We start from the raw sequence: 19,839 nt of genomic DNA, 5'->3' as shown, positions 1-19,839 counted from the left end.
GCTACTTCCTTACTGGATGCCGTGCATTTTAAAAAGGGTAGAGCATGGACAAACAGCCTTTGTGCAGGTTTGAAGGGCCGAATGGCCTCCTCCTATATTGAAGTTCCTTGTAAGGGAACTCATCGGATTATAAGGGTCTTAATGGGGGGTGACTGTACTGTCTGAATTTCATCAACTCTTTTGAAAATAAATTGCATCTTATCTCACAAAAGGAGAATAATGATCAGCAGGTCCTTTGAAGTTTCATTCTTTCTGAAGTTTTATCAAGACAATTCCTGTGACATCTTATTGATGGATTACATTTCTCAAATAAATGGTATAAGCATGGCCTGAAAAGGGGGGGGGGGGAGAGTGTTTCAAGAGACATTTCCTGATCAAATTGGTTTGAAGCATGCGTGTGCTATAGATCCAAATATTATATCCAAAAGGGATGCGTGGGAAATTTTTAAACAAATTACCAATTCTTACAGCTAAGTGTGTTTATTAAAGAAAAAGCATTAACCTTAATTTTTCTACTGTTCAGATGATTATATTGAGTGAAGGAAAGATTAAGGAATGCGCAGAAAGTGGAAGTTCACTGTGCGCAATACCGTGCCGTCTAACCTGCTTTTGCAAGCCATCACGATGCAGTTCACAGGGGGGTCCTTTATCCGGAAATTACGTATGCAATTTGTGTTTTCACCGTTGTGTGCGATCTGCTTTCATTACAAAATATAAATATTAATATGCCAACAGTTGCTGCAATATATTAATGGTCATATGAATATAAATGTATACTAATAGTTGGTGCAATATATCAATAGTCATCAGTTGCTGAAAATGAAGAGGTACGTAGACAGCACACACGGACGTGGTACAAATGACTCTCCATTGGCTGTGTGCATGCCTGCATGGTTACGTGTGTGCGGTGCACCGGTTTCATGGGTGCACGGTTTGAACTCGCACATAGTGCATGGCGCTGTGGAGGAGGTTATGTGGCTGTCTCATGAACTATGTGCTTCTGCAGGTGTGCAGCAGATGCGCTGCAGCACCAAAGCCATGTGTGGAGCGGACATGCTGTGGCATCAAAGCCACGTAGGATGTGCCATTGTGCAGTGCAGGTGTGGGGAAGTCCATGCATACGTGCAAGTGAAAAGATGAGTATATCTCTGGTGCACGTGCATGGTTAGCATGGACTGTGAGGAAGTTGGAGGAACATGAATGGCGGAGGGGGTGGGTGGAGGTGGGGAAGGGGTGGCATGCAAGCAGACAGACCTTTGCCAGGTCGATAGAATGGGTTGTAATTTTTAAATGCTACCACCTCGTTCTATGTTGACCCTGGCAGTTAAAAAGAAAACGTTACTGTTTGGGTGTGTTTTATCGCCCTGCGATGCTGCCTTCCCTTCCCCTCCCCACACTGCCTTCCCCTCCTGTCACATTGCCTTCCCCTCCCCTCATGCTGCCTCCCACTCATCTCGTACTGTCTTACCCTCTCATTGTCTTCCCTTCCCCTCATGCTATCCTCCTGCCAAACCCCCTCCAGCACAATAAAACTCTCTGGAGGTGAAGGAGAGGAAGGGGTTGTTAAAGAATGTGCGAATTGGACAAATGAAATATTTTTTCGTGTGAGCAATCTTAACTGCTGCTCGGATCAATTTCACAATTCTTCTCAGGTTAAGAAAGTCTTGAGCTTATCGTATGTGTGGAAATTAAATAAAGGCACGAACACAGGTGCAGCTTTTTTGATGATTGAAGGAAAATGCCCTTCTTTCCCTTCCCCTTCCCTCACGCTTATCTCCTCTCAAAGCACGTCCATCCCCCACCCTCCCACCCTCCACGGACATCTCTGGGCAGTGTCCGGGCATTGTATATTATGACCTGTTTTAACATACCCAATTTCATTCAATCCTGTACTAATCCCGGCATAAGGGGATCATTCCCCCCTTCCCCCGTTTTCCTTCAAGCCCCCCCTATCAAATGCATGGCCAGAACACCCCCTTCCCCTCTCCACTATCCCCCTCTCTCCCTGATTCTATTCACTTCCTCTCCCCTCCCAGAGTGTATAGCAATGTGTGGTGAGGCCTCACTCTCCCCCTCCCCCCCAATCCTCCATCCTCGCTTCCCCTCCCCTCACACTGCCTTCCCCTCCCCTCACGCTGCCTTACCTTCCCTCACCTCATGCTATCCTCCTCCCAAACCCCCTCCACCACCATACAACTGCCCAGAGGTCGAGGAGAGGAAGGGAGTGTCAAAGAACGTGCGAATTGGACAAATTAAAGCTTTTTTTTTTGAGCAGTCACAACTGCTGCAAGGATCAATTCTACAATTCATCTCAGGTTAAGACATTCCAGAGTTTATCGTATGTGTGGAAATCAAATAAAGGCAAGAACACTGGTGCAGCTTTTTCGACAACTGAAGGAAAACACCCTTTCTTCCATTCCCTTTCCTTCACACTTACCTCCTCCCCTCTCAAAACCACTCCACTCCGCACCCCCGCCCCCCCGCCACAGACATCTCTGGGTGGTGTCCAGGCATTGTTCAGTACATTGTCCAGAGAAAGGCACATACCCAGGTCCCCAGTGTCGATTGTGACGTCATACCAAACGAAGAAGAAGAATTGTGGTCAATCCTTCAAAAAAAAAATTCAATAAACATTAATCGTGACGTCATTCGTGACGTCATAGCACCGTGTACTGTCATTGGTTCACAGATACATGGGCGTAACTTGGGAACCGCTCGTCCAATCGATATCAAACCTCGAAAAGGCACATCCGCGGGGCCCCGGCAATATTCCTGGCAAGTTTCAATCCGATCAGACTGGTGGTCGTCCGGTTATTAATAATTTGGGAAAAACTTGGCATGATAAGGGGAGAAGGTGGAACGACACATTCAGCTGCCATATATACATCTTTTCAACACTGAAAAAGCAGTTAAATGGCCGTAACTTGGGAACCGCTCGTCCGATTGACATCAAACCTCGAAAAGGCACATCTGCGGGGCCCCGGCAATATTCCTGGCAAGTTTCAATGAGATCGGACCAGTGGTCATCGAGAAACGGTGGTCGCAGACAAACAGACAGACAGACACACAGAGATTGCTGCAATTATAGATAGACTAGTCCGTGCCTGTAAAAAAATAATAATAATAATAAATAAATATTCAAACCGCGAGCAACAACAACAACCACACAGGCCGTTTCTTCGCTCTCGCTTGCCCATACGTGCGTGGCCCGGAAGTTCGCATATTATTTGCAGTTACGATTATTCGCAATTTAGTTTTAATACCCAATTATTCAATAAGCGCCAACGTATTTTACCTTTTCGCAATGTCGTGGCAAGGAAAAACAAAAAGAGAAGAGAAGAGAGAGAAAAAAATTTACTTCCTGGTTCGGAGCATACCAGCACTCTGATGTTACCAAAATTTATGCACCGTCTAATATGAAAACGATCATAACTTGGGGCATTGTGTTTATTTATAAATGCGCATAAGAAATCGAGAAATTATTAGAATACAAGAAGTCATCACTCTCCGGAAGCCAGTATGTTGTAATCCGTAATGGGGAACGCGGCTGAGGTTCCCTTCCCCATCGGTCATGCCCACGCAACAACGTGTCTTGTCATTGGTTTGGTAAATAAATGGCCATAACTTGGGAAGCACTTGTTGGATTAATGTCAAACCTTGAAAAGGCACATCCTCAGGTCCCCAGCAATACATCTGGCAAGTTTCAATTAGATCGGACCAGTGGTTGTCGAGAAACAGCGGTCACGGACACACACACACACACACACACACACACACACACACACACACACACACACACACACACACACACACACACACACACACACTCACAGAGATTGCTGGAATTATAGTTTGATGACCAGTTTGAACGTGCTGTTTTAACATACCAAATGTTGTTCAATCCTGTACTAATCCAGGCATCAGGGGATCATTCCCCCCCCCCCCCCGTCCTACTTTCCTTCAATTCCCTCTATTGACTTGAAGGAAAGTCGGGGTGTGGGGAAATGGTGTGGTGGGAAGGGGAATGCTTGTATTAGACCGAGTGGACAGGGGGAGATGGGAAAGAGATGTGATCCCCCCCCCCACCACCTTCACACCTCCCCTGCAATGGTGTTATTATGAGAAAAAAAAGAAGGATAGAACTTACAAGATAGAGACGTTGTCCACAACAGAAATGGCTCATCATGACATTTTCCATCAGCCCCACAAGCTTATAATTATTAACAGCAGTCAGAACGATCTATAATGCATTTGGATCTTCCGATCTTCAATTAGACTTTATAAAAGAATAATTAAGATCAGTCAAAATTCAAAGTGATGAAATAATCACACCGCGCTTCCTTTTGGCTCTGATCGGTTGTAATTTGTGCGACGCTTCATCGTTTGACAACTCATAATTCAAAACCTTTGGTTCTTGGCAACTCATAACTCAAATGTGATATCGATGGCATGTTGTTGATTTTCCTGCACTGCCTTATTGCAATGATTGATTCTGTTTTGCAAAACTGTGATCACTCCAGTTGTTGTTCTTGGTTCGGTGCGGCTGCCATTTGATGGATATCATCATGCGTGCCACCCAAGAAGTGAATTTCACCGATTTCCTCCATTGTGTTTGATAAAGCTGGAATGGCGCGCACACAAAAAGGTCAGGCTGACTTAAGTTTTGGTTTTTATATTTAATTACTTCTTGCGCAACATATTCGACTATCGAGAAAAAAAAAAAGAGTTCCAATTCTTTTCGAAAAAAATATTGGGTTTTTTTTTCTTCTTTTTTTTGATGAGTGGGTCAGTATCAAATCCCCATGAGACTTTGCAATCGCGTTTGAGACAATTTCCAGAATGTTGATGGTTTGCAGCGGCTTAGATGTCTCCAACGGTTGGACCGGTGAAGCGGGCCTTAAAGTATCCAGCAAATGCTTTCATCACCTAAAGCGTGTCTTTCAAGAACCACGCGAAAGCAATTATGTGCAAACTTCACTGCGAATGCAAATGGGGTGGAACAAAGATTGCAAAAAGTTCTTTTTTTGCCAATGCACTGAAAACAAGGCCCAGAGGAACAGAAGGTCAAAGCAGGTGCTTCAACGATTCTTAAATCGAGAGTGTAACCCCAATATGCGATGGGACGTTTACATTGTTGCATTTCTTCAACATTGATGTTTTGTCTAAATAATACGTTCATTCAACCTAAGTTAAAGTTGTTTCAACATAGTTGTCGAATGAGGAAGTCGTCTTGCTGTTGAAATCTAGTGTCGATCTGCATATGCGGACCGGTAGAACAACGGAAAAAAATCAACAGGACATTGATCAAGGTATGCTAATTGCCATGGGAAGTAAGGAGAAGCTGAAACGTTAGCTTCTCCTCGCTCCCCACGGCGGTTAGCACATCTCGATCAATGCCCAGTTGATTCTATCCATTGTTAAACATTTTTTTGCCTCCCGGATGTGCCGTAGCTCGTGTTGCAAGATAACCGAGCTTACACAACTCGCAATTCCAGATCAAAGAGGCAACCAGGAGGTGTAAGGCTCAATTATTTCCTTTTTCCCCTCGAGGTGATTGTTATTCTGAATGTTATCTGAGCAGCGAGTGAGAGAGTGAGAGGGAGAGCGTAAAAGCTTCAATCTCAAGATGCTTTTTCAAAAGCACACAGGAAATCTACCTGTTTAATTAAATGGAGCCACAGATTTGGTGACATTGTCACAACCACTTTGTAAGCATTCATGGAGATGGTGGTTTGCAAATACACCACCAAATCTAGTCTGGTTACCAAGAACTATCAATACCACAATAACTTTCACACGACGAATAGCAAACATTTTCGATGTACAATGGGATAAAAAACGAAAAATTAAAAGGTTCCTACTCCGGTCAATATGTCAACCCTCCTATTGGAAACAAAATGATATCCTAAAAGCTTTTAAGCTTCCTTATCGATTCACCAGATAATCCACAACATTAAATATCGACACAACAAAAGTGCGTTAACAGTTTAACAATCCAACAGAAGGCAAAAGATCACTGCGACAGCATCCATTGCTACTCGTAACAGCAGTTTGCTGCACGTCGTGCATCGAGGTAACTCCGTACCCAGCATTGCATAATGAATCAGGAAAAAGCGAATTAGCAGGCAATCTGGCTCCAACCAAGCAAGCATGATCAAAGCAACGGCACTCCTGGCAGTCAATTGTATTGACTGGGCAATCGGAAGCCAGGAAGAGTAGCCGCTTTAGCATTCTGGACACTAATTCTCACCGACACTGATGGAGAATCGCAACGCCTCTGTACTATTACCAAGGTGGCTCTACCCCCCAGGATACCAGCTAGCAATCATCCTCCGAGCGCTCAATCTGCGGGTCACCGGCCACACATCCCAAGCTACTAGTATTACAGAACTGTGAAAATGTACAAGATGGACATTAGATCTTGCAAGCATGGCAACAAACTCGTTCTTCCATGACACCCTCAGCATTAACATCCAAACCGGCATCAAGGGATTGAGAAGGGCAGCAAACCGAGATGTTACGACAATTTCAGATCCATATTCATTTTCTCACTGCTGAAATGTTCTCAAGTTTGCTTGCCTACAAAATATGTCATCATAATAACCTTGCTAATCTGCAACATCATGTTATTGTGCTTTTGAGTATTGCAAAAACAACTTCAGGAAGTGATCAGGAGTTCCGAAGGTAAAATATCAAATTGTTCCAGGAACGGTAATCAAGCATGCTTAGCCATAAATGAGTGATAAACTGCAACATTTTCAACCTCCTAAACTCGAATAAGTAGTTGTGCTTTTAAAATCTCGAATCTACATTTGGTAATTGCAAATAATAGGACATCCTACCTGTGGGTCTTATGAAGATCCACGACCTTCTCCTCAAGCTCGCGTGTCTGACTCGGAGCAAAACGGAAATCCGCCACATAGTCTGGTCCATGCTCTTCTGGATCGTAGTCTCCAAGTTCAGCCTGAACCGTGTAGGACCCCAGCAGTGCATGTGTTACAAAAGAACACGGTAGCCGTCCTTTCACGATGTCGTCTCGCAGCTGGAGACACAGGTAGTACCTGAGGACAGTGGACACAATGATATGGCAAATGACCAAGCCTTCCGATTACACCTCTCACTTGCAGAAGTGGTGATCATTTTTGGATGGCGTCACCCACCAAACTTGCTAATTGAATGAGATTTTCTTATCTTCACCTCAAATGACTGCCTCACAAAGGCCTTGTTGTGGGAACATCATTAAAAAACAAAACAACTAAAGACAACCTAATGGGATTGTCATTCAAACTTCACCACATTCCTTTACCATTCTCTTTTGCATCATGCCACGTTCTTCATCCAATTGTTATTTAACAATGTATATTGTTTTCTGCCTTCCCTTACATTCTGCCTTATCTCTTTGTTTGAATGAATTGAAATTGTGGCTTCTTACCATGTGCCCATCGTGGGATGTTCACATTGAAACAGTCACAGCCAATGGGTGGCAAATTGAGTGCTAAATGTGCGTTGATTTTTCTTTTCCGAATGAGATGGAAAAGTTTACCAAAAGAAGTGAAAAAAAACAAAAAAACAAGGGGATAAGAATCAAAGCGCAACCTTCAAAAACACTCGTCTTTGTCACGTGTCGAGTTTCTACATTACTATACCTCGGAACTTTCTAATATTCCACTTTCATTTAATCCCAGGGCCTTTCTGGCACTGCATTGCTGAATGCCCAACTCGATAATGACGTCAAGTTTAAAATTTTCCATGGTGAATTACCCACCACCATCTCCAACTTTACCATTAAGGTAAAAGACTAAAAGCTGAAGTCACGTGAAAGCAATTTCAAATGAAAATACCACCTCTGGTGCAAAAAACCATTTGCATTATTGGGTAAGGTCACTTCCGTTTCATCGCTATGTGTACAGCAATTACACTGGAAACCTTGTGGCCATTGCCGGTGGAAAAGGCCTCAATGGTCGGGGTTTTGTAATTGGATTTTCGAAAGTTACTAATTGACACAAAAATGATTAATCACTTGGCTGATCAGGCCGTGTGCTGACACCGGGCAGCTGTTGTTCACCTATCTGGTGTGAGCCTGTACTTCGACTTCCAACAACAAACAGGTGGACAACAGTTTGCAATGGGATGATGAACTGAGGTACAGAAGGTTTAAAGTATGGGATGCAGTGTGCTTCATTTTTTTTTATTGCTGGTCAACCATTTCACTCCAGTGTCGCACTGCTGGTCAGAAAAGGTCTGTAATGACCTTTCAGGAGATCTCCACAATTTCAATGTCATTCTTACAAGAGGTTCATCTGAGCTCCTCCATCCATCCATTGGGACCATTCCAAGATGTGGTGGAGATTGCAAGACGTGACGGAGATTGTTAAACACGGCGGAGATTATGAGACATGGAGGAGTTTGCGAGATGCGGCAGAGATTGCGAGACATGGCAGAGATTGCAAGATGCAGAACACATTGCGAGACACGGCAGAGATTGCGAGATGCGGCAGAGATTGCGAGATGCAGCAGAGATTGCAAGACACGACAGAGTTTGCAAGATGCAGCAGAGTTTGGGAGACACGCCAGAGATTGCGAGATGTGGCAGAGATTGTAAGATGCAGCAAAGATTACGAGATGCAGCAGACATTGCAAAACACGGCAGAGATTGCGAGATGCGGCAGAGATTGCGAGATGCAGCAGAGATTGCAAGACACGGCAAAGTATGCAAGATGCAGCAGAGTTTGGGAGACACGGCAGAGATTGCGAGATGTGGCAGAGATTGCAAGATGCAGCAAAGATTGCGAGGCATGGCAGAAATTGGAAGATGCAGCAAATATTACAAGATGCAGCAGACATTGCAAAACATGGCAGAGATTGCGAGATGCGGCAGAGATTGCGAGATGCGGCAGAGATTGCGAGATGCAGCAGAGATTGGAGACATGTCAGAGATTGCGAGATGTGGCAGAGATTGCGAGACTCGGCAGAGATTGTGAGATGTGGTGGAGATTGCGAGATGTGGTGGAGATTGTGAGATGCAATGGAGTTTGGAAGATGCAGTAGAGTTTGTGAGACACAGGAGAGATTGTGAGATGAGGCAGAGATTGTGAGACACAGCAGTGATTGCAAGGCACGGCAGAGATTGCGAGATGTGGCAGAGATTGTGAGATGTGGCAGAGATTGCAAGACGTAGCAGTGATTGCGAGACATGGTAGAGATTGTGAGACGCGGCAGAGATTGCGAGACGCAGCAGAGATTGCGAGACACAGCAGAGATTGCGAGACGCGGTAGAGATTGCGAGACATGGCAGAGATTGCGAGATGTGGCAGAGATTGCGAGATGCGACAGAGATTGCGAGACGCAACAGAGATCGTGAGACATGGCAGAGATTGCAAGATGCAGCAAAGATTGCGAGACGTGGCAGAGATTGCGAGACGTGGCAGAAATTGCGAGATGTGGCAGAAATTGCGAGATGTGACAGAGATTGTGAGACGCAACAGAGATTGTGAGACATGGCAGAGATTGCAAGATGCAGCGAAGATTGCGAGACGTGGCAGAGATGGCGAGATGCGGCGGAGATTGCGAGACGTGGCGGAGATTGCGAGATGCAGCGGAGATTGCGAGACATGGCGGAGATTGCGAGACGTGGCAGAAATTGCAAGATGCAGCAAAGATTGCAAGATGCAGCAGACATTGCAAAACACGGCAGAGATTGCGAGATGCGGCAGAGATTGCGAGATGCAGCAGAGTTTGGGAGACACGGCAGAGATTGTGAGATGTGGCAGAGATTGCAAGATGCAGCAAAGATTGCGAGATGCAGCAGAGATTGCGAGGCATGACAGAGATTGTGAGGCATGGCAGAGATTGCGAGATGCAGCAGAGATTGCAAGACATGGCAGAGATTGCGAGACACGGCAGAGATTGCGAGATGCGGCAGAAATTGTGAGATGCGACAGAGATCGTGAGACGCAACAGAGATTGTGAGACATGGCAGAGATTGCAAGATGCAGCAAAGATTGCGAGACGCGCAGAGATTGCGAGATGCGGCGGAGATTGCGAGATGCGGCGGAGATTGCAAGACGTGACAGAGATTGCGAGAAATGGCAGAGATTGCAAGATGCTGCAAAGATTGCGAGACGCGGTGGAGATTGTGAGATGTGGCGGAGATTGTGAGACGTGACGGAGATTGCGAGATGCAGCAGAGATTACGAGACATGGCCAAGATTGCGAGATGTGGCAGAGTTTGCAAGACATGAGACACACACAACGACACAGACAGATCGAGAAACAGAGACACAGATAAATTTTGCTCGTCCCAGAAAATGTTCTTCTTTCATATATATGTAACGTTGCTGAAGAAAGCCAACATAGTGAGAAAAATGTCTGACTGAGGTTCTGTATTTACTGACGTTTCTGAGTTTTTCTCTTTCACATTCTTTACATTTTTGTCAGCATTTCTGAGCTTTCTCTGTGGAACATAAATGCAATTTCCTTCCTGAGAAAAGTGACTTCAAAAAAGGTGTTTCTTCCACTTTTGAAACAAGACAAATTGTGAGAAGTGCAAAGAGACGCCTTTATGGGATAAAGCTTGGCAATGATATCCAAGGAGGGTTGGTGTGTTGGGGGTGGGGGGGGGAGAATGGGCAAATTACTTTGAGAATCTACAGCAGGTGTTTCTGACGCAAGCACATTTCTTCCTCAAATTTGGAATGGGAGAACCAGAACCGACGGTACAAGCCGATACACTCAAGGACGGCTGGTGCTTTGTCGCCTGCTTTTACCGAGTGACAAATACGAAAGTCTACAATTCAGGCAAAAAAAAAAACTTCGTCAAAACAACAGACTCTAAATGTCAAAAGCATCAGATTTGGATGCTTATTATATCTTACAGTTGTACAAAATTGCATTGGTCTGGGATTAACGAGACAAAATAACAATAATAAGGATGAAAAGAACACGAGGTGGAGGAGAGAAAGCAACTTTTGCATCATCATGAAGTCCAAAATCATTCCTTTTGCTGATTGTGCCGAATTGTTGTTCTACTACCATTAACGTCAGTTCAACATTCCTCTTCCATGAGCCTTGCTCTTGTAGAGATCAAAAACGACTTCTCATGAGCCTAAGATTTCTGGAATGGTGGGGGGTTTTCTTTTGTAGCTGGCCTACTTTCCAAGATGGTACTTAACTCTGAAATTTTTCGCAGAACGTGCTTATGATGTTCTTTCACCAGCGAGTGCAGGTGTGGTGCATGCTTCAGTCTATCTCAGATGGAATATTTTAAGAATTAAGTGATAACCTCTCTGAGATCAGATCAGATTCGAATACATCCATATCGCTGGGTAAACATCATGTTATGCTTTACATGTGGGCAGTTCTGTACCATTGCTATATATGGTCACATGTGTGTGAACGTGTGTGTATGTGTGTATGTGTGCGTGTGCATCATTGGTTATCTCCATATGCGGGTTTCAGAAAGTGGAACGGAGTCCTCCCAAATCTCAAAGTATCCGTGTGTGTGTGTGTGTGTGTGTGTGTGTGTGTGTGTGTGTGTGTGTGTGTGTGCGCGCGCGCGTGTGTAAACAGGTGTATGCACTTTTGTGGATTCGGCCCAAACAAGTAAATAGATATCAAAGGGTTAAAGCTTTATCTTTCAGCACACAGTATATCAGCACACTCCTGCCATTATGACATGATGATCAACTACATGACATAAACAGGATGTTCAAACCAATCAATGTCTGATTTGTTTCCATTTGCAGTGAAAGATGGCTGTTCACATAAAATAAATTAAATTTGCAAAAGCCGCTGCTGTCCAGAAAGCAACCATGCTGTGAGATAGCAAGTGGTGTAACCTGTGACAGTCAAGGAGGGTCCAAGAAGACTACACCACTTGCTCCCAGCAGCTTACACAGATATTCATAATTTGTTCAATGTGCTGGCGACATCTCGCCTCCTACAATCGCAAAAGACACGATGGGATCTCTAACGTCCACCACTGACCAATGCTGGCAGACTGATCCTTCCGCCTGAGCATCCTTACAATGGACGGCATCCACATTGATGCCTCGCCGTGCTTGCAAAACACCAGGATGACAGTATGTTGTTCGTCTTTCGGCTGCTCCCGTTAGGGGTCGCCACAGCGGATCATCCGTTATGATCCGCATACTGATTTGGCACAGGTTTTACGCCGGATGCCCTTCCTGACGCAACCCTGGTCACCTCTTATGACACAGGGATATGGATTGGGTTTCGCCATGACTCCGGGCTGCCCTACACCCTCTCATATTGCGGCCCAATGCAGAGCACCCGTCCTCAAGCGATCCTCCATCCCAAGCCTCCAAGTAGCCGGATTACAGGCGCACGCCACTACGCCCGGTTACCAGGATGACAGTATATAGCTGGGATAAGATTCAAACCCAGGCAAGACAGCTCGAAGGCGAGTGTGCGTGCCACCATGTTATCCTGCCCGTCCACAGGATCCAACCTACCACCTCATTAAATTGATGTTTATCACCTTTGGAATATGGGGGCAGAATGCCAGCTGTTCTTTTTATATCTCACCTGGTTATGTCTTCTGTGAGTTGTGAGGGGTCCGGAGGGTAGAACTTTGCGCTGAAGGACAATTGCCATGAAGCATCTGTAAGGAAAGTGATCAAAATTAGCATGGCCTTTTTACACAGACCGAAGGGGCAATTCACCATCTGACACCTGAAGGTGCATACAAGAGAGAATCCTAAAAGTCTGAAAAAATTTTCACCTGCCAGAAAAAGGTTTTCCATTCCTCCTGGCTTACTAAATCAAGCATTGTACACTAAACACTCTTCTTGTTCTTCCTATTAATTTCGATATCTTGTATAGGCTTGCTGAGATAACATGGGGTGGGGGGAAAAGATAACATAAATTCTGCCAAACAAAACATGTAAATTTAACTGATCATGAAAACAAAAGAAGAACGGAACTCGGTAGAGGCGCGTACCTTGGTCAGGCTGAACATTTTACACTTTTGTGTCCCACTGATGGGTCTGATCCTTAACCAACATCTAATCGGCTTGTCCTTTTCACCTCTCCAATTCATCCAGCTAGTTTTGTCTTGTCATAAGTCCTCCACAACTTTTTTGAAATATTGTGCTATTTATCGTTTTTCGCCCTATCTCTCAATGGTGAAGAATGACTTTAAAAAATTTCGTATCCGGATTCGGATCTTCACCAATATCTACTCAATTCTTGTCACATACCCAACCTATCCACCAAGTTTCGTCCGAATTGTTCCACAACTTTTTGAGATATCCTGTTCAAAGACAGTCAAACAGACAGCCAGACAGGGGGTGAAAACGTAATCTCCATCCACATTTGGTGGCGAGGTAACCAGTACGGCACTCAGAAGAGCGCATACCTCCGCCAGGCTGAACAGTTTACGTTTTGTATCCCAATGACAGGTCAGATCTCGACCCAGACCTGAACCAAAGTAAATATGGTTGTTCTTGTCACCGAATCAACTCATCCACCAAGTTTTGTAATAACTCATCCACAACTTTTTTAAATATCATGATATATATCTAATTTTGGCCTGATCTCTCAATGGTGAAGAATCGCTTCAGAAATTCTAGGCTGCAGATGTGTCTGAAAATTTCTGCAGACGTTCAAATCGTGTGGCGTTCGGAACAACCCGGTGAAACGATGGTCTCATTATGTTTTCGGGGAAATGGTCATTTCAAGCTCGATGCATTTGTGACAGAGATGCACCACGCAATTCAATCGCTCCACTGATGCAATCGCAAAGATTTTTTTGTTTTCCTTCAAACTTCAAAATGATACTAACCCAGAAAAAGCCAGAAAACAACATCTGGCCAACTATCAGGACTGAAATCTCAAACCCGTCTCCTTTAAAGACATGGTGGCACCTTGTTAAGTCCATGTCTGGTGTATGCTTCCCCTCCATCCCTTCCCTCAAATGACACAACACCACAGCCGACTCCGCCAGTGAGAAGGCCGATTTCTTCATTTCTGTGTTTGCTTCCAAATCGTGTGCATGCAACCCCTCATTCCCTACACCTGCCCACTGCTCCTTGATACTGGGTCTTTCTCACTTGAAAATGTAGAGCAGAGAGGTTTCTGACGAACTTCAACTCCGTTTCTGCGACAGGTCCAGACAGCATCAGCGCATGTGTCCTCAAAAAACCCCCCTGATCTACTGCCCTTGTTCATCCTCTTTCTGCTCTGTTCACTTGATCATTCTCTCTGAGCCAGTTTCTGTCTGTCTGCCTGGAAGTTAGCCAATATCACTGCAATACACAAACATAGTGCAAAAATGATCTTCTTTACAGACCTATTAGTTTGCTTCTAATTATTTGCAAGATCATGGAATCTGTCATTGCAGTTGTCATGAAATCTTTACTTTTTCCAATGGACTGATCTCTGATGATCAGTTTGGTTTCAGAACCAGTCATTCTAAACTGGACACACTGCTTCGACTCTCCCAACAATGGAAGAAGCCCTCCATGTCAGACCTGGGACCAGGGCAGTCTCCGTTGACATATCTCAAACATTTGATAGTTTACCCCACCTTGATCTCCAAACTCTCTGCTTATGGCATCCAAGGGTACCTCCTCACATGGATCACTGACTTCCTCCACTCATGTGGTCAGCATGTAGCACTTCATGTGATCCCTTCATCTCCTCTCCCTGCCAAGGCTGGAGTGACCCAACACAGTGTCTTCGGCTCAGGGATGGTACTAATCTTCATCAACGATCTTTGTGATTCCATGGAAAATCCTGCTGATGACTTCACCCTCTTCCATAACTTTGGTCAACCTCCATGGTCTTCATTCGCAGCTTGATGGAGTGGTGCTCTCCCTTTGGACTGGCGCCCCCTGCCTCACACCTTGCCCGGCTTGATACCAAGGAAAGCAAGGCCCTCAAGATCATTGGGATCTCCTGCGACAAAGCTGTCTTGGCCTGTTACGTTCACATTGCAGATGGGTTGGTTGCCTCTCTGTATTCTAAGGCCTCCTTTTTGGTCTTGGACCCTCTGTCCTCTCTTGGCTCTGTCCCTCCCAGGATTCTGTATGGTACACATGGTCTACAAGTAACCCTCTTGTTAAATCCCAAATTCCAGGCTCACTCCTCACATACATTCATGTCTCTCTCTCTCTCTCTCTCTCTCTCTCTCTCTCTCTCTCTCTCTCTCTCTCTCTCTCTCTCTCTCTCTCTCTCTCTCTCTCTCTCTCTCTCTCTCTCTCTCTCTCTCTCTCTCTCTCTCCCTCTCTCCTCTTGGAACCAACTTCCCATTCAGTCCCATTCTTCCCTCTTATACCCCAAATGACCCATTCCTGAGCACTCCTTTTTTCCACGTTATTCTGATTTCCCTCCCCTCTCCCTCACCTCTTCTCGTTTGTTACCTCCACCACCAAATGTGAAGGAGGTTATGTTTTCACCTCTCTCTCTCTCTCTCTCTCTCTGTCTGTTTTTTTGTCTGTCTGTGTGCAGGATATCTCAAAAAAGTTGTGGACGGATTCGGATGAAACTTTGTGGACAGGTTGGGTGTGTGACCATGATGAATTGATTTGATTTTTGCTGAAGATCCGAATCCGGACATGAGACTTATGTAATTTTGAAAGTGGTTCGTCACCATTGAGAGATAGGGCGAAAAAAGATATGGTTCTGTATAGTATGATATTTCAAAAATGTTTTGGCCCCGATATGTTCTCATGGATCATACATTACGTGGCGGTGGTATGCGCTCCACCGAGTGCCCTTGTAGTTAGTTGTCGGTTGCTTTGTTCCTTTTCTGTTTCATCCCTGCTGTCCCGCTTACTTGTCTTGCTGCGTTTCATTCAGATTGTCTCCAGCTTATTCACTCCATGTGTCCTTCTGCCCCTCCGCTTGATCTCACTCTTACTTTTACTTTGCTGTTGGTGTTGGTGCCTGCTCTAGCTCTTCCATGAGCCTCGACCCTGCATAATTTGTTTTTCCCCATAACCCCAAATCGTGAAGGAGCTCAAGACCTTACAGTGCTGGACTAAATATGACTCAGAAAATTTGGAGTTTTAAAGATGTTTTCTCAACGAGCCTCCAAACCAATCAATCTCAGACTCTCGGGATTGCCATAACCTTAATTTTTTTGTTTGGGGTTATCTTGATAAATGGCAAGAACTGGCACTTCCTGCGACGTGATGTCATGGATGCACAAAGCATTCTGGGTATTCTGAAGATGGCAACAAGCAATATGTCACATGCAGTTGAGCAGAGTTGTTAAAAACCACGACCATGCCATGTCATCCTCAATCCCTCCCATCCATACCCATAATCCTCTTTACCCCAATCAACCCGACCGAACACAACCTTTTCACTTGCACGTTCCTCCATTTCCTCCCCTAATCTCCTCTTTAAATTTACTACATTCATTGCCTTGGTTATTGTGTCCAACTGTTAGACCACTACCCCACTATAAGTTCATTGCCTTTCAACATTTGTCATCTCACTCATCCATAAGCCTAACCCTTGTATCTCAAAAAAAAATTTGCAAATTCATAATATAATTTCATCATTTTGGTTTCCCTGTCAAGTGTTCCCATCTGAGCTGATGGACCATGAAGCTCGGAACGCAGGATCAAAACCCACATATCACACGTGTACATTACGGAACCTTCTGCAAAGACATTACTCAGTAACTGCATCACAAAATCTATCATAAAATCTGACGAATACACAAAAAAATTAGGATATGGTATAAACCAGAAATGCACATTTGCCCATTGCCAATAACAGATCTCTACTTTAACTTATTTTTATTTTATTTTAAATAATCTCATTCAAATAATAATCAACTTTTGATTACAATGCGACTATTAAAATCGACACGATGCATTTCGCAGCCAGAACGAACATCATCATGTCCCAGAAAGCAAGACATTTGTCAGATCCAGACCACCCCATGTGTTTTTTTATGATTGCATAATCAGATTTCCTCTTCTGCTGAAATACAGCGATCAGCAAAGGCAAATGGGCTTCCTGCAGACTTTCACGCCATTTCATGACACTCGACAATCAGAAAAAGCTGAGGGCTCACACTGCCCCATGCATACTTTCGGCTAAGAGAGTGGAGGGGAAGAAAATATTCTCCCACCATGCAAGCACTTACTTCTGATTTGCTTTTTGATCTCCTTGGTGGGATCCAGCCAGTTCTGCAATAAAAAAAAACGAAATAAAATATTCCATATTAGAAAGGTCAGCTTCTGACATGTGCAAAAATCCCAGATTGCATCTCACGGGGTGACTTTCGAAAGGTCTTCCCTTGTATGGCCATTTCGTTCAAACCTGCAAGCCGCCTTGACTACTCGAGGAATACGTCACGTATAATTAAATGGCTGCAATAAACCTGTGAGGAGAACTACAATCCGGTTATAAAAACTACAATCGAAACGGACGAGTCTGCAATGGATAGAGATGCGCACATCACGGTTCTCATATTTCAGGTTTGTCCAACTTTGGCGCAGCGAACATGCCGGGAAACATAATAAACACATACTACAAGCTTTGAGACCAATACCAAAGTGACCACTTGATAATGTGGATCCAGGCAAAGCATGAACTGTGTTGAAGCTTATATTTCAGGGTGTGGTCCTCTGTTAACTTGCATACGTCGAGAAGGCGAGGCATCATTTAGTGCATGAAGGTTGAATGAATGAACATTTTCAAATCAGGAATCTACAGTAGAAACAATTCGATGCAGCATGCTTCTAAGTTCGACACATGCCCCCAATCGATACAATGATGCACAAGTACAAAAACCACAAAGGCTGTGTGGTTTGGAGGGGGAGTGAGGGGTGAGGGGGTGAGGGTAAGTGAAGGTCTGGATTTTCTCTCCGTCACTCTCACTGAGATACCTGGAGTGCAGACAAGGGCATGTTGCCAATTACTAAAATTAGTGGGCAGCAGAGTACTTTGGGAACACTGCAGCGTTCCAGTCCTTCTGAATAATGCATGTCAATTGGACACAACTACATTAAACCAGCAGCACACTCCTTGCACAGGAAATAGCCTGAGCTGCTCAACATGAATAGTACATTCGTCACCCCGACCAGCACAATGCTCTACAAGGTACTTGCACACTTTGGCCAGGGAGCCAGAAATGCGTCCGTGGATTGATTTCATTCCCTCGGTGGTCGTCTATAGATCCTGCCAAAAGAAAAAAAAGGTTTCTAGAGTCATGTCGGTTGACTGATACTGCTGTGAGCGATGTAGCAGCTGCTGACACTGCATGACGCAGTGGATGGTTCTGTATTTTTCACAGACTGTAACTGAACCAGTTTTTTCCCATTTAACATTGATTGGGTGGTCGTTGCTAGACTACCCTTATTCTCAGTTTTTCCGTCTGTTTGTTTGTATGTAATGGACAGCTCTGGAGGCCAGAGGAGCCAACCGATTTTGATGAAACTTGACAGGTAGGTTCATACCAGGATCTAGTTCTATGCTTTTGAGCACCGTTGCTATGGACGCCACCATTATCTAGCCAACGGGACTTTGACATTTTTGAAAAATCCTAAGAAATAAATTTTTTTCGAAAATTAAAAATCGGCTTCCAGGCTTTTATGCGCACTATAATCAACCTCTGTCAAACATTTCAGCCCGATCCATCAAAAACTGTATGACTAGTATACAATTATGTAGCGACCACCCATGTCGCCTACCGGCTTGTATTTCTCCTATTCTGACTGCAACCTGAAGATCTTATTAACTGATGCTGGGTACCTAAGCAGGAAGGATGTGTGGCATCCACTGTTGGTGCAGAGCCTTGCAGCAAGTGCTGGTGTTCATGGCACCTCAGAGGTGTTTCAGAATCTTTGGGGATTAAGCCCACTTTCATACCTCAGGCTCACCCGAACCAAAATGAGTCATCCGTCTCTCTTTCTTCGGTCCTGCTCAGGCACCGATAAGTCTGGATTTAAGCAAATAATTCAGGAGTCCTCGCAGTTTGCCTCACATGTTAGATCCAATGTTCGTGGCATGATTCCAATCTCAAGGTGTGCAATGGGCAATACGACAAAGACAGACAGAAACACGAGATGGCAACACTGAAAGAGCATGCCAAAACTCGTATAATGTAACTAGAGAGTTCATAGAACACGATCTGTACAGTGTTCAAGTATATACTTCAATTTTAATATAACAATGATTTTAAAGATCGTTAAAAAATAAAAATGCAGAAGTTTAGCACTACTGAAGCAGTCTTATACACCACTCTTATACATTGTAATAAGATGATGTTGAGTCGCAGTTTAGGAGATAGACGCTTTATTGATCACCATCTTCTTCAAATCAGCATCTTCTTCACCCCGACGCTTTCACACGCCACGACCTCTCATCCTACGTATCGGTTATATAGCATGGTTCTTGGAAGTATTGTGAAGGTGATTTGTGTTGAACAGTGTTCAAGTTTATAATTCAATTCAAACAAATGTTTAAAGAGGTTTAAAGGCGTATGAATTAATTAATTCAGGGTTTTACCACCGTTTTATCCAGTGCCGATTACATCACGTGATCTAACGCCTTACGGTAGTTCCAAGTGTCTGTTGTTTGTCCTTTTATAAATGTCCTCAGAAACAGTAAGTTTGCTGCATGGAATGATTTTCAATTTTGTTTAACTGTCAGGCAGACAGACGGAGTAAAAATATTATCTCACTCCTCTCCGCACATGTGCGATCAGGCCAAACGATTCGTGTTCAAAACATAACATTCGATTCTTTGTTCCTCCATCACAAACTGATGACAGACAGACAGACGGCCGGACACGAACCAATTGTTTAACCCTGCTCTTCCCTTCGCGTCCGCAGGGGAAAAATAAATACAAATGAA

The 19,839-nt window shown here is 44.3% G+C and overlaps 1 protein-coding gene across 2 annotated transcripts in view; it reads right to left on the bottom strand.

Moving 5' to 3' along the window:
* LOC147012712 (protein 4.1-like) overlaps positions 1-19,839 on the bottom strand; it is a 125,100-nt gene that overhangs the window by 75,205 nt on the left and 30,056 nt on the right. For both annotated transcript variants that reach the window (XM_085853804.1, XM_085853805.1), the window contains exons 4-6: positions 17,126-17,168; positions 12,547-12,622; positions 6,843-7,061 (exon numbers count right to left, since the gene is read on the bottom strand). In XM_085853804.1, the coding sequence (XP_085709930.1) occupies positions 6,843-7,061; positions 12,547-12,622; positions 17,126-17,168 (338 nt within the window). The remainder of the gene's footprint in view (positions 1-6,842; positions 7,062-12,546; positions 12,623-17,125; positions 17,169-19,839) is intronic.

This window comes from Eptatretus burgeri, chromosome 14 (assembly GCF_056783735.1).
Source record: "Eptatretus burgeri isolate ZD-2024b chromosome 14, Ebu_testis_v1, whole genome shotgun sequence".
NCBI lineage: Eukaryota > Metazoa > Chordata > Myxini > Myxiniformes > Myxinidae > Eptatretus > Eptatretus burgeri.
This window is presented reverse-complemented; position numbering and strand designations above follow the sequence as displayed.